This window comes from Mustela putorius, unplaced genomic scaffold, assembly GCF_011764305.1.
Source record: "Mustela putorius furo isolate JIRA1106 unplaced genomic scaffold, ASM1176430v1.1 tig00000275_pilon_pilon_pilon, whole genome shotgun sequence".
NCBI classification, from domain to species: domain Eukaryota; kingdom Metazoa; phylum Chordata; class Mammalia; order Carnivora; family Mustelidae; genus Mustela; species Mustela putorius.
In genome coordinates this window covers 2,946,538-2,961,970 of record NW_025421341.1, presented here as the reverse complement: position 1 = coordinate 2,961,970, position 15,433 = coordinate 2,946,538, and the positions used below count along the sequence as shown (strand labels likewise).

The 15,433-nt window shown below is 40.6% G+C and overlaps 1 protein-coding gene across 12 annotated transcripts in view; it reads right to left on the bottom strand.

Moving 5' to 3' along the window:
• CCDC150 (coiled-coil domain containing 150) overlaps window positions 1-15,433 on the bottom strand; it is a 79,187-nt gene that overhangs the window by 13,264 nt on the left and 50,490 nt on the right. For 9 of the 12 annotated variants that reach the window (XR_006606332.1, XM_004772151.3, XM_013045716.2 and 6 more), the window contains 6 exons: window positions 12,777-12,884; window positions 7,086-7,214; window positions 6,303-6,472; window positions 4,196-4,289; window positions 3,253-3,422; window positions 2,160-2,286 (listed from right to left, as the gene is read on the bottom strand). Coding sequence is in view for 11 of the 12 variants with exons in the window: in XM_004772151.3 (XP_004772208.1) it covers window positions 2,160-2,286; window positions 3,253-3,422; window positions 4,196-4,289; window positions 6,303-6,472; window positions 7,086-7,214; window positions 12,777-12,884 (798 nt within the window). In the remaining variant the exon portion in view is untranslated. The other 3 variants (XM_045078501.1, XM_045078503.1, XM_045078506.1) reach the window with 2 other exon arrangements.

The window sequence follows — 15,433 nt, the reverse complement described above, 5'->3', positions numbered from 1 at the left end:
CAGAGAAGGGAGAAGGTGGCGCTCAGGACAGCAGCTGGCGGTGTCTGACCCGCTAAGGTTATCTGTAGCTTTTCTTTCTCACGACCTCTTTCCTTCAGAGCCTGTCTCGGTGCCCCAGTGCCAGCCTTTTTATTTACATTCTACTATTACCTCAGTCACAACTTCGCCAAAACTGGGTAAGCCCTACCAATGATCACTTACTTCGTCCTTACTATGTCTGGGCACTGTGATAATTACATATGTTTTCCAACGAAAACAAAAACAAAAACAAAACCCTGGAAAGCAGTTCATGACTGAGGAAAGAGAGACTCTGAAACTATCCGCAGTTAATTAACACCCTGTTAATAAGAGGCAGAGCCGGGACTCCTGAGTGGTGCACACCAAGCCCGCCCCGCTGCGAACGCCCCCGACGTCACCCACTCACTCTCCCCTGGGTTTCCCACCAGTGCAGTCTGCAGTGGTCCCTGTTAAAAGGGTTTAAATCCTGTAAGTATTCTGACAACTATGTCTGATTAAAAGTGCCTTTAATTTCAGTGTACCTTTTTGTTTCCCTTTATAATGTTTTAAAGTTTATTGCTTGTAATATACAAATTTTCTAAAAGATCTCTGTAAATTGCAGTTGCTAAAAACACCAAATTTGGCAAAATATAAACCTGTAGACCAGCCACTCTAAGCAAGTCTTGGAGTTATTTTAATTCCTCCCTCCCTTTTGTTCATGATAGAACATTTAGTGTCTGATGATGATTCTTCTTTACTTTCTTTTTTTTAAGATTTTATTTATTTATTTACTTATTTATTTATTCGTCAGAGAGAGAGAGAGAGCACACGCGTGCACAAGCAGGCAAAATGGCAGGCAGAGGTGGAGAGAGAAGCAGGCTCCCTGCCGAGCAAGGAGCCCGATGTGGGACCTGATCCCAGGACCCTGGGATCATGATCTGAGCCGAAGGCAGCGGCTTATCCCACGGAGCCACACAGGTATCCCTGTTTGATGATTTTTTTATTAAAATACCTTTTTTCTTTCTTTTTTTTTTTTAAAGATTTTATTTATTTATTTGACAGAGAGAAATCACAAGTAGATGGAGAGGCAGGCAGAGAGAGAGAGGGAAGCAGGCTCTCCGCTGAGCAGAGAGCCCAACGCGGGACTCGATCCCAGGACTCTGAGATCATGACCCGAGCCGAAGGCAGCGGCTTAACCCACTGAGCCACCCAGGCGCCCCTAATTAATACCTTTTTGATTTAATTGTTCTCTATTTTCAACGGAACCATGTTGCTTGGTGCTAATCTTCGAAAGCCCGAAGTAACTGTTGTAGTTTTCTGGGGTCTACCTGCCTCCGGTTTCAACTCTTCATTCTTGCCTACTCTCCACTACCACCAGACTCCCCTTCCTAAAATCGTTCTTACATCATACTTGCCCATTTCTTAGAAAGCCACCGAACTCCATTTTGACCTGAAAGGTAACCTCTAATATTCTGACAGTCAAAATCAGCTAGCAGAGGGTACCATCTCAGCTACCCACGCTTTCTCAGACATTTCCCAAAGTCTTGGCTCTGATCAGGAGAAAAAAAACCTTACTCATTTTCCCACATGTCCTATTCATTTTTGTAAATAAGCTTGGGTCACCCCCTTACACTGGGCGTCCTGGCCCTGTCAGCTCTGCCCGTCATGTACTTGTTTCCCTCCTCTGTCACCCAGCCCTGACTCTGAGTTCCTTCGGAGTTGTACACGGCCGCTACTTACTCAAGAAATGTCCCCTGCTGTTTGCCCTGTTTATCTCCTGTAAAGAGTGGAGATCACAATTCAGTACGGGTCACATAGCGCACGGCAGAGCATGGACCATACGTGGCTCTAAGAAAAGGTGAATGAGTGACGGTGCTAGCCAAGGAGTTGAGGGGACAGATGATTTGATGTCTGCCCAACGGCCAGCCACTCCCTTCCTCTGTCCCTCAGTTACAAAACTCTCACTGAGACACTCCTTCGCTGGGCAGAGAACCATCTATCAGAAGCCTCTTGTGTTTTGATTTATGAAGAGCACAGAGACGGCTTTATCTTGGAGGGACCAGAAGGACAAGAGCAACTGCAACCCTGCTTAGAACTCCTGTAACTGGTTCTGCTCTCGGAAGGCACTCATCTAGAGCGACACTTGTCACCTGACTACATACCTCAGTCATTTCCCGTTGTGCTGCTTTCTTGGCCGCTTCTCTCTCAGTTTGAAACTGCTTTCTTAAAGCTTCTATGCGTTCAGCGTGCATTTCTGCTTCCATTTTGGATTCCTCAGTCATTCGTTCTCTGTTTTGGGGGAAAAAAAGTCACCCTGAGAAATCATCTTTAGGAGGCAAGGAAGGCCTGGAGGGGAACGTTCAACTATCCAAAAGGTGTGATTTACAAACAAGACGCAGATCAGGCACCAGGTGAACCACACTGGTCTGGAGCCCATTAAGAGCAGGGGAAGAACACGTTTTCCTATAGCATGAAAGGCCAAAGAGTCATTCAGTGTAAAGACACCCAGCTCAAAGAGTGAGAAACATACTCTTGTCTTAACCAATAAACCAGCCAGCAACATTCTCTGGCTTATTTCTTGAGCCAAAAACATTTCCCTAGATTCTAGAATTTGCATGATCATAAATTAGAAAACATACTTTCTCAGCTTTAATTGATGCCTTCTGTCTATCGGTATGTTCACTACCTGAACTGCATAAAGACCTATGTGAAGACTGCACTTCCCCAGGCTGAAGATTTTCATGGAATGTCACTTCTATCCCAGCCCTATTCACCTAGGTGCACTTTACAAAAACAAAACAAAACAAAACAAATCGAGGGCCTTCCCTGAACTTGGTGGATCTCACCTAATTTCAGGCCCAAAGGAAAACAATGGTTCAGGGTTTGTCTGGGTAACTCATCCCACTCCTAGAAGGGGTTATTCCCATCCAGGCTGTTGCTATTCCTTCCCCAGATCATGCTTCGGAAGGACACATCAGCTTTTGATAGGAAAGGGTTGGCAGGAACGTGAAGTTTTGGTTCAGCCTTCACATGGCGAAGCAGCTGGACATGAGGTGAGGGGAGAGCGGACAAGGAGATCCGGACAAGCGTTCCCCAGCCGGCGCGGCCTGCTCGGGCCGCCTCGTTCCCTGTCACAGCTCTGCTGGGAGCTCCAGTTCCAAGCGGAAGACGGGCGCGAACTGGTTTATGTAACTGGGCCCGACTTACTCTCCCAGAGGCTCTTCCCTAATTTCACTGTGACTATCCTGCCCTTACTTGAAGGTTTCCAGATTTTGTCGCTCAAGTTCATTGTTTTCCAATTTCTCTTGGATATGATCGAGCTTTGTTTGTAGATGATTATTTGTCTGAAGAGATTGTTCCAGGCTCAAAGCCAGTTTCCTGTTGTCTTCTCTAGCTACATCTAGAGCTTTCTGTAGAGGCTCCATCTGAAAGAGGGAAGGCTCTTTTCAATTCCACTATCACAGATGCAAGAAGTCTGTAACATTGTATATGCATTCCTTACACTTTATCATCAGGGGCCACTGACACGATAATTATGGAACCAGAACCAAAGATTCCAGCTGCCTGCAATATACACGTGAGAACTGACTGCAGACCACGCTTAGGAGACTCTCAGAAGGTGATGGGGAGAGTCTGCTTCCTGATTACCAGTGAGCTCTGAAAAATTGAGCCAACTTAATTTTTAATTTTAAACTGGTTAAATTCCCCTTTCTGATCTGTGGTGTCATTGCCTAGAGTGAGAAGAACAAGTCCCTGTATGTCCTTCCAGAAAAAGCTTATTTATATGAAAGACCCCTTTTTAATACATGCACATATATGTAGAGATACATTCACGAGTGCATACACCTGTGAACACACACATGTAAATGTGTCTCCTTTTTCACAGCGGGATCACTTCAATGACTTCTGACTGAAGTTTCAAGTTATTCTCTGACACTTTAACTTCTGCAGTCATTTATGCATTAATAAATAAAAAGGAAACCATATAAGTAAGAGAATTAGGCATCCCTGTGGTCCTGGTTTGCCCATAAATGAACCAATGAAAGGCTGCAGGCCCAATTCTCATTTGTGACCCAAACTCAGACTTGGATGAAAAAAGAAATTTCCCTGATTATTTTACTCCATTTTCCTAAAAAGAGCAGTAGCCCAATAAAACAAAACTATCACCATTATCATCTATTAAAAAAGTGGCCTTTACCTCACTGTTGTGCTGGGCGTCGACAACCAGCATCCTGGCTTGCCACTGGTCCACTTCCGCCTCCAGCTTCTGCACCCTCTGCTGATTTAGAGCCCTACGGATGGACAGCACAGGGAGAGTGACTGCAGAAGAGAACCGTCTAGGAATGGAATGTTCTAGATGCCACTGGGAGTTACTCTCTCACTGAGAGGGCACTCTTCCAAGAAGCTCAAATAGCATATATGGTAAAGTGGAGATGCTCAGGGTATCTGAGACTTGGCAGCTTCAGCTTCAAGTTAAGAAATTAAGGTCCTATGGGCGCCTGGGTGGCTCAGTGGGTTAGCCCGCTGCCTTCGGCTCAGGTCATGATCTCAGGGTCCTGGGATCGAGGCCCGCATCGGGCTCTCTGCTCAGCAGGGAGCCTGCTTCCCACTCTCTCTCTCTGCCTGCCTCTCCATCTACTTGTGATTTCTCTCTGTCAAATAAATAAATAAAATCTTTAAAAAAAAAAAAAAAGAAATTAAGGTCCTAGAGATGGAAAATTGGTCCCAGCTATGAGTCAATTTAACTTGATACATTAAACTGTCAATACTTATTAATGACTAACTTATGAGCTGGTAATTTTAACATACATACATACCACTAGTACTAGATATACCCCCTCTAGATAGATGGGCCTGCTGTTGACATTCTGCTTCTAAATACAACTCCTGGGACACCTGGGTGGCTCAATGGGTTAAAGCCTCTGCCTTTGGCTCAGGTCATGATCCCAGGGTCCTGGGATCGAGCCCTGCATCGGGCTCCCTGCTCAGCAGGGAGTCTGCTTCCCTCTCTCTCTGCCTACTTGTGATCTCTGTCTGTCAAATACATACATACATACAACTACCTAGAATTTTATTGTGAATGGTAGGCAACTTTTACTGTCATCCCGGTAACTTTTAAGTTCAGAGGTAACATACATTTATAGTATGTAAAAAATAAAGATAAGTACAATGGAGAATATAAAACTGGCACCTGTTCCCCCAACACTGAGGCTATATGCACAACTAATATACACATTACAATATATTTAAGAGAACTTACTAAACTCAAATCATTTGTTTATTAACATCAAGGGGAAATTTTTATGCAACTTGAAACATTCAAAGAAGGAGTTTACTTATCAAACATGACTCAAAGTAGTTCTTGGAATGATTCCTCTAAAATTATTAATCTTTAAATAGGACACCAATATAGAAGTAATTCAAACTCAACTAGGCACTTAGCTTTAATTATTTTGACTAGACAATTATTTTTTTTAATTTTTAATATTTTATAAACATATATATTTTTATCCTCAGGGGTACAGGAGGACTACACAATTATTATTCCATAGACCCCAGAGCAGGTTTAAATGGTATAGAAATAGAAAGGGTAAGGCAGCAATATAGCACACAAACTTCTAGAATACATACTCCTTTACACCATTACAAAATATGGGAATTTTGGAATCTTTGAAGATCATGTTTATTTCTAATGCCAGATTCTCCCTAGTTTTCTAGATCTTTATTTTTTTTTATAATACTGTGTTTTATTGAAAGCATGTCTACATTTCACTATTTCTGAAATGTAAAGCTAAAATAGAAGACTTTTCGAGTGTAGCACAGAAAAGGGGATGAACTGTCATCCACATTAAGTGAGTATAGAATAGGGAGAGGGAAATATGTCAAACTTTGGGTTGAAATTGGAGGAAAAACCTGTTCAGGACTGAAGGGAGGTCCTTGGTTCCAAACAAAAATCTCCTTGACTAAAGACTACAAATAATTAAGCACATCAGCTTACAAAACTCCACTGGGCCGGGGAGTGGTGAGGATTCAAGGGTGTGGGCTGAGGGGCAGCCCGTGGGCCACACGCATGGCCGGGCTGGAGGCCGGGCTGGAGGCCGGGCACCCCCAGGCCTCTGTGGCTCTGGGCCAGGACCTGGGTAAGAGCAGGTTGGGAAGTCTAGAGGCAGAGGTTAGTGCGGTCACCGAAAACCTTGCTCCCCAGTCAAGTTTCTAGGATCCTCAAATGGGTTTGTTCTTGAAAGTGGCTTTGTCCCTTACTAAGCCACAGCAGACAGCCACGCGCACAAGGACAGAGTCATCACCTTTCTTTCTTGAGGCCCGCGATCTCCGAGTCCCTCCGGCCCAGCTCTATTTGGACTTTTTCCAGAGCGCCCTGCATCTTGCTGTGGGAGGCCAGCACGTTCTCCAACATGATCGTGACCTTGCAGTTGTCCTCCTTAGCCTCCGCCAGTTGTCGCTGGAAGTTGCCCACCTAAAAGGAAAGGGAGCCAGAAAGAGAGGTTTGATGCTTTCGGGTTACTCAGCGGTGGCTGAGGCCCGTCACTTCTGAGCACGAGGACGGACACTAAGCGTGGCACCGTGCTAAGAGGAATGACTGCAGCCTGTTTTATCTTGTCAACGTCTGAAGTTCTTGCGAGAGCGGCGGCCCCTCCACTGCCCTGCCGCGGCGCGCGGACGAGCGGGGACCCGGCGTCGGCAGCTCCCGGCCTCCGGGTGTGGGTGGCCCGGGCGGTCTGCGGGGTGAGCTCACGGCGGGGCCCGAACACACGTGTGAAGGCCGCCGGAATGAGCAACATGTTAATAACACGTATGTGGACAGGTCATTGCTACCAAGGTCAGCTGTGTGTCAACAGAGAATGAGGACTTTTTAAGACTGGAATTAAAAAGACACTGGGAGTTAAAGGATGTGTTTTTAAGGCAAACACTTAACAGCTCTTCTAAAACTGTCTTTAGAAAACACAATCCTCCTCTGATCAATCCTCATTCTTGCTCAAGGTAACAAGAAACGAAGGAACAGGACTCGTGGCAGATTTCTCACGCGCCTCGCGCCCGCAACAAGCGCTCACAGAGGGCGGGCGCCTTGCCTTCTTGCTCTCTCTGTCCTCCAGGGCCTCGAGGTCCCCTTTCAACCGCTGACTCTCCTTCAGGGCTGCGTCCCGGCTCCTCATGGCTTGTGAGAGCTCCTCCTCGTTCTTTTCGAGAATGGATTTCACCTTAGGAGAGGACAAGGAAGGACAAATAACTTTTCCAAAGCACTGTAAGTCAGCAATTAGAGTAAGACCAGCAATTTGGAAACCAAGCTCAAAATGTTGAATTAACTATACTTAACCACTATAATAAAAACCAGCTTTATGAGCTATTCTTTCCTTTAACGAAAACTACAAAACAATAGCAAAAAATCTGTGTGAATAAACATGAGGAAAGCACAGGCTAAGTGATGAGGGAGACAAGATTATGAAGGTCAGAGGCAAACTGGGGAAGAAACGGAGTATCATGGAACTGGAAAATAGAACAAATGCAAATCTAACGAAAGCAAAGACAAATAAATACTAAGCAGAGTCAAAAAAAATAGTGCTATAGAAGAAGGCATCTAAATTGGAAGTATTAGTATTTTATATCGCTGAAATACTTTGAGTATATCTACACAATCATTTCAAGTGATCAAATATTTTAAATATTACTTTTTAAAAATGTATTGAAATAACAACATCCATAGGATGCTGTAAAAGTAGTACAAAGAGTCCCGTGCAGTCTTCACCCTGCTTCTAATGGTGCCGCCTTACACTACAGTAGTTCAACATCAAAATTGGGACGCTGCCTTTGTACATTACTGCTAACAGATTAACCGGGCTACAGAACTTCCTCTGCTTTCACCAGGTTTTTGAAACCCTGCATTCATCTGTGTGTGTGCATGCACCGAGCTCTGTGTCCTCTGACCCCACGCACATTACTCCTGTGAACACCGTCACAATCGAGATACAGAACTGCCCCATCGTGCCGCAAAAGAATGCACGTGTGCTGCTTCTCTGTGTACACACGCTCTCCCAACCCCGTCCCCAGGCCCGGGGCAACCAATGATTTATTCCGGACCTCTGTAGTTTTGTCATTTCAAGAATGCCGAACATTTCAACGTAATTAACTTTTGTGTACGTAACACATTCACATTCTCCTTTTTTTGAACAGCATGTCTGAGGTGTGAATGACCCACAATAAGCTGTGTATATCTCGAGCACACAGTTCTGACATCTATTTAAATTCCTGAAACCATAGTCAAGATAATAAGCGTTTCTATCATCTTAAAAGTTCTCGCATGCCTCTGTAGTTCCCCTCCTCTCTCCTTGTTCCCGTATCTCCACGCAAGGCAACTAATCTGTTTTCTGTCACAGTAAATTATTTTCTCTTCTAGAATTTTACATAAGTGGAATCATATCGTGTGTTCTCCTTTTTGAATGGCTTCCTTCACTCAGCGTAGTTGATTCCATCTTTTTCATTATCAGTAGTTCAATCCTTCTATTGCTAAACCGTACTCTGTTGGAGGATCTACCACAACTTACTGACCCATTCACCTTCTGGACCCTTAAGTTGCTTCCAGCTTTAAGCTATTACAAATAAAGCTGCTGTGAACAGCTGTGTACAAGGCTTTGCGTGGTTTTATGCTTTCATTTATCTTTGGTAGATACATAGGAGAGAGAGAGGAATGGTTGGGTTATACACTGTTTCATTTTTAAAGAAACTACCAAACTATTTTTCAGGGGGGTCGGACCATCTGACATCCCCCTCAGCAGTGTGGGACGGTCCCAGTGCTCTGCGTCCTCACTAACATTTGGGATGATCAGTTTTGGGGTTTTACACATTCTAACAGGTGTGTGGTATATCTCACTGTGGTTTTCATTTGCATTTCCCTAACACCTGATGTTTAACATCTTTTCAACTACTTAGTTATCATCCATATATATTTTTTTAGATTTTATTTATTTGACAGAAACAGACAGGGAGAGAGGGAACACAGGCAGGGGGAGTGGGAGAGGGAAAAGCAGACTCCCCCCCCCAGAGCAGGGAGCCCGATGTGGGCCTCGATCCCAGGACCCTGGGATTGTGCCTGGAGCTGAAGGCAGATGCCCAACACCTGAGCCACTCAGCACCCCTTCACTGTTTTCTTCTTAATAATTTTGACAGTTTAATACATTCGGGAGACAAGGCCTTTATAAGAAAAGTGATTTGCAACTAATTTCTCCCAGTCAAGAGCTTATATCTTATTTTTTTAATAGCTCTGAAGAGGATAAGTATTGTATCCTTTTTTTTTTCCTTTATGGATCATGCTTTTGGTGTCAAATCTATCTCTGAGAAGATCACAAAGATTTCCTTCTATGTTTTCTTCTAGAAGTTTTACAGTTTTAGGTTTTACATTTAAGACTGATCCATTTTGAGTTAATTTGTTTTTTTAAAGATTTTATTTATTTATTCATTTATTTGAGAGAGAGAGAGAGAGAGAATGCAAGGAGGAGCAGAGGGAAAGGGGCAAGCAGGGCTCAGTCTCATGACACTGAGGTCGTGACCGGAGCCAAAATCAAGAGACAGACACTTAACTGAATGAGCCATCCAGGTGCCCAAGTTAATTTTTACATATGGTGTGAGGTATGGATCATAGACTTTTTGGTTTTGCATGTGGATAGCCAACTGCTCCAAAACCATTTGCTGAAAAGAGCATTCTTTTTGTACCTTCACTTTTGTTGAAAATGAAGCCTTCATAAAATTACTTTGAATAGGTGGCACATTCACATTATTTAGATACAACAGGGTGGGGTGCCTGGGTGGCTCAGTGGGTTAAGCCTCTGCCTTCAGCTCAGGTTATGATCTCCGGGTCCTGGGATCGAGCCCCGCATGGGGCTCTCTGTTCAGCAGGGAGCCTGTTCCCCCCCCCCCCTCTCTCTGCCTGCCTCTCTGCCTACTTGGGATCTCTCTCTCTGTCAAGCAAATAAATATTAAAAAAATATATACAAAAGGGTAAAATGAAAAATTTCCAGCCATCCAATTTTCTTCCTCAAAAATAATGCTGCCAATCTGTGATTCATTGTAGAGCAATTCTATGCATTATAAGTGAATATATATATATATATATATATATACACTCACATATGTATATATATTTTATCCTCCTACCCCTTTTACTACACAAATATTAAAATACTGCATATACTCTTCTGAACCTTGACTATTTTCACCTAATAATACATATATTCAAACAGTATTTCAAATCATGAATACACCATGATTTATTTAGCTAGTCTCTTATTGATGAAATTCTGTTTGCTTCCAGTCTTTTGCTGTTAACAATACTTCAGTAAGTAATCTTATAAATATGCCATATATAATCTGGTATATCTACAGGATAAAGTCCTAGAAATATAATGGTGAGGTGAAATGATAGATACTAAATTATCCACCCCCCCCACAAGAAGTCATAACATTTTACACTTCCAACAGCAACAAAACCCAGTATCTTTTATCCACATCTTCTTCAGTATTATTATACTTCCTTAAAACTTTTCACCTGTAACATCTGAAATACTTCCTCTTTAAGGACCCAAGAATATTACAAAAGATGCCAACTAAGACTCTAAAAATGTCCTGGATTTTGTTCTAGAAATGGACTCAGGAAAGAATATAGTTTTTATAATTTTACCAGTGTTTTTAAGATACATATGAAAAGGCCCTAGCAGAAATGTTTACAGAAAAGATCTAAATAGTAATCAACTCGGGGCACCTGGGTGGCTCAGTGGTTTGGGCTGCTGCCTTCGGCTCGGGTCATGATCTCAGGGTCCTGGGATCGAGCCCCGCATCGGGCTCTCTGCTCCGCAGGATGCCTGCTTCCCTCTTTCTCTCTCTCTCTCTCTGCCTGCCTCTCTGCCTACTTGTGATCTCTGTCTGTCAAATAAATAAATAAAACCTTAAAAAAAAAAAATCAATAGTAATCAACTCTAGAAGACAAGTTATATAGTAATTTCTATTTTTAAATATCAAAGAAAGATGGATGCTCTAAAAAGTTTTCTTTGGAAAATATTTCCAATGTTCAAGTTCATGGGGATTTCATTAATGTATTTCTATTTTAAAAGCAGGCTTTATCTAAATATTTTACCATGAATATTAACATTATATAGATATCATGAATTTAAAAAAATCAAAATCAGATTAAAAAGGTGTCAATGTTAATCCAAGTCTTTTTGTCTAAAAATTTTACATAAGTGGAATGATGGTTTCAATATACAAAATGATGGTTTCAATATACACTGTCAGTTTTTCTTATTTATGAAGAACCTAACTTCCCTGTTGTTTCTCATTGCTCCAAACATTATCTTTCTGGATTGTTACTACTTTTCTTCATTGTTGTATAAATCTGAAATTTCCTTATGACTTAATTTGTGGTCTTCACTTACCGAATCCTGTTTAAGAAAATTTGGTGACTCGTTTATTAATGGTCTTGAAGCAAGAATGTCTATTTTACCTTCCAGCCTTCCTTCCATGGTTTTAATAGCATTCAAAAGAGTCTTTAGAGAGATTCTAGAGTCTGCAATATCCTGAGAAGCTCTCACAGAAGTCAGAGTAGGTGCAAAGGTCACACGGCGTGTAGAGTTGGGAATGACACTGGGCAAACCAACGGACGAAGTTCTTTCTTTTACGCTGTTTACATGCGGCCTGTAGCTTTCAAACAACTTTGAAGACGCAGGCCTCTCCGGAGATTTCCTTCTTCTTGGAGGCATCACCAATTACAAACAGTAAAATGGCTAAACCTAGACTTATTTTTCAGTGAATGCTCCTTTTATTAGGAGGAGCGACACAATATTCTGAATGAAGCTCTGATGGAAAATATACTTGAAAATGGGTTCCTTTGCTTTCAGAATGAAGAAATCACACTGTGAAGTTGTCCTAATGAAGAAACTGACCTTCCTTAAATCAAATTCCCTGTAGGAGAGTATATCTAATGAGACCCCCTTTTCCAGTATGGTCAGATGGTTAGAACCCTAACAGTATTCTATTTGAAGACACATTCTAGCTCCTTGGTTACCAGTGCTATACAAACAAAAATATTATCGATATAGAAGTTAGACATACACTGATTTTTTTTTTAATATCATACATAGTAAATCTGTAAATCATTGAAACGAATCACTTTTTCTTGGTAACACATTCCTGGATTATTTTTCTTCATGAAATGTTTTATTCTCTTCTTTGTCGAACTTTCCCCATTCATTTGTTAAAATGTTATGTGATCTACAAAAGGTTTACAGCCTTAGTAGCCACCATGGTAACAAGTAAGCACTTTACCAATGCCTCTTTCATGTGAGCTGTCTGTTGTGAGTGTATCTTGCTGGCACTGAGTTCTGAACTTGCCAATATTTATCAAAACACTTCCTCTATGAAAGTCTTTCTTGATGCTTTCATTACAATGATGCTCTCTATGAACACTCATAACTCTATCTTGCTTCTAAAAGACATAAATTTTAATTCTATAATAAAGTTTATGAGTATATTCCTAAGCCTCCAATTAGAGCATAAATAAATTGAATGTCCCAATCCTGCTTCAGGCATCTTTCCTTCTTACAGTGCAGCAAAACCCTGGACATTGGTGGTTTTTAAAAAATGTTTGCCAATTGAGTCATGTGAGGGAATATTCATCTTTCTGGGACTGTATGGTAAGGTGGGGATAGAGGCATCAATTTTTTAAAACCTAACTAAAACAGCATAACAGCAATCTGGTTTGTAGTTATTAATCACACCTGAGCATATTTGCTCTCTAGAGCCTTGTTCAACTTGCGTAGATGGTCATTCTGTGAACTAGTTTCAGTAAAAGAATGTAGTTGTTCTTCTAGCTGTTTAACTTTTATCTAGGGTAAAACAGAAGAATAATAAAATAAGGCTTATTAATTTTAGGTGTATCTATATTATTCATACACACTCTAAAAGAATATATATATTACATACACACACATATATACAAGTATATTCAGATATACATACACATACATATACACACTCTAAAAGGATATATATATTATACATACACACGTACTCTAAAAGGAAAAAGATGTCATGAGTTTGGAAAAATCACAGAGAATTCTTAAAAGTTATAAAAGCAATCCTGAGTTTTTCTTTTTCTTTTCTTTTTTTTTAAAGGTATTAATTAATTAATTAATTAATTAATTAAAGGTTTTATTTATTTGACAGAGATCACAAGTAGGCAGAGAGGCAGGCAGAGAGAGAGAGGAGGAAGCAGGTTCCCCACCAAGCAGAGAGCCCAATGCAGGGCTTGATCATGACCTGAGCCGAAGGCAGAGGCTTAACCCACTGAGCCACCCAGGTGCCCCAATCCTGAGTTTTTCTAATCATGCAAAGAATGCTACCTCAATTAACACAGCTATTTCAATAGCTTAAAGTAGGCTACAGCCGTTTACATGTAATGAGATGACTCATTTGGTTTCTATTGCTTATGGAAACTCCAAATTAACATGACTCATGAATATAACAGTGAGACTTTGTGAGTAATAATTTCAATTAAAAAAATTGTGGTATCTAACATTCAAAAAACATTTTGAATATAGATAATTAGAATTGTCATTATGCAAGATGACAGAGTCTTATTTTATCAACAAAATTATAAAAGCTGAATAAAGGAAGTTCTCAAATGATGAATTATATTTTAACACTGAGAAAGATGACATATCTTTCTTTAAAGAAAATGATCATTTAAGGGAATGAAACCATTAATATTTACTCACTAATCTCCAAATTGTGTTTTTCCAAATTTTCTTCCTATCATACCTAACCCTTTCATACGAATCAACAATTAACATTACTGAGCCTATCCCTGAATCAGAAAAAATTTATCCAAGATTTTAAAAATTTAAATCAACTTTTCCCTCTCCCTGTGTCTTGTTTCCTACCCATAGAGGGTAAACACTTCTTGGCTATAGTTACTGGATCCTTTCAGAAACTATTAAAAATATGATTGCTAATATTGGTTTTTTCCCAAAGACGGCATAAAAGCACATTTTGTCTCAGGAAATCTCTCTAGTATCCTTCTTTTATCCTTGCTTATTTCTGTTGCTCTTTTCCACAAAGAACATTATAAAATATGTGTTGTGGTTCCCTAAAGCCATCATGGTTTTCACTTAAAGTTTCAGAATTAAAATGCCACCTCTAAAGGGAGATATTGATACAATAATTATTCTTATCTTAAATATAAGCAGACTGCTGTGAGCCTGTAGAATCTAATGGAAAATGGCTGATTAATTCTGAAAACCTTTAGATTTGCTTCTCTTCAAGCAAAACACAGAATATATCCTTATTTCACAATATTTCTCAGATAATTAGCCTAACTCAACCTCTAGGCACACAGTAAAATGCCCTGAAACTTTTCAGATGGCATTTTCTCATTTATAAGCACTTTAATTTCTGTATTATCATATTTGGCATGATTTTGAATTCGGGACATTCATATGGGAAAGAACACAGAAGCAAATATGTTGTGCTGCCCTAGAGAGACCTGGGTTTTCTGTGTCATTAAAATTCAAGCAGTTTCCATTACTAGCTTATCAGCCAGTCTCAGAAAAAGTGGTAATTTAGATTAAGGTCTTTAGTTTATCATTCTTAATCTTTTTTAATAATTATACTATAGGGACGCCTGGGTGGCTCAGTTGGTTAAGCAGCTGCCTTCGGCTCAGGTCATGACCCCAGCGTCCTGGGATCGAGTCCCACATCGGGCTCCTTGCCCCGCAGGGAGCCTGCTTCTCCCTCTGACTCTGCCTTCCACTCTGTCTGCCTGTGCTCGCTCTCGCTCGCTCTCGCTCGCTCTCTCTCTCTGACAAATAAATAAATAAATAAATAAATAAAAATAATTATACTATAAATGTGTCCCTAAATCATGTATAGTATTATTTTATGAGACTGGTCGATTTTCACACGTATGTCTACACTCTTGCAGAGACTGCTTTCAAAACTGGTATAACTTCTTTCAGGAGTAATTTCATAAACTCTAGTAAATTCAAAATCTGTAATCCTACAATCCAGGAATTTTCCCCCTGAGATTTATACTTAGCCTAGAGAATTTTTCTACATTTGAGTACAAGGAGACATGAACAATAATTCATCACATCGGTGTTGTTTGTAAGCAACTGGAAACTGCCTGAATGTCCATCAATAAAAGAAAGAATAAATCTATTTTTGCCATATTTATAAATTATTACATTGAATTATATTGAAAATAAAATTCAGATCATGTCTGAATATGGGGAAGCAGTTTCTCACTCAGTCTACATTAGCACCTAAAACCCAGTCTTTATACCAATCATTAAGTCAATTCTAAAAAGTAACCTTTTATCAAATGATTCACAGGTAATATTTTAATCGATTGTTCAATTTAGAGAGAACACAGAAG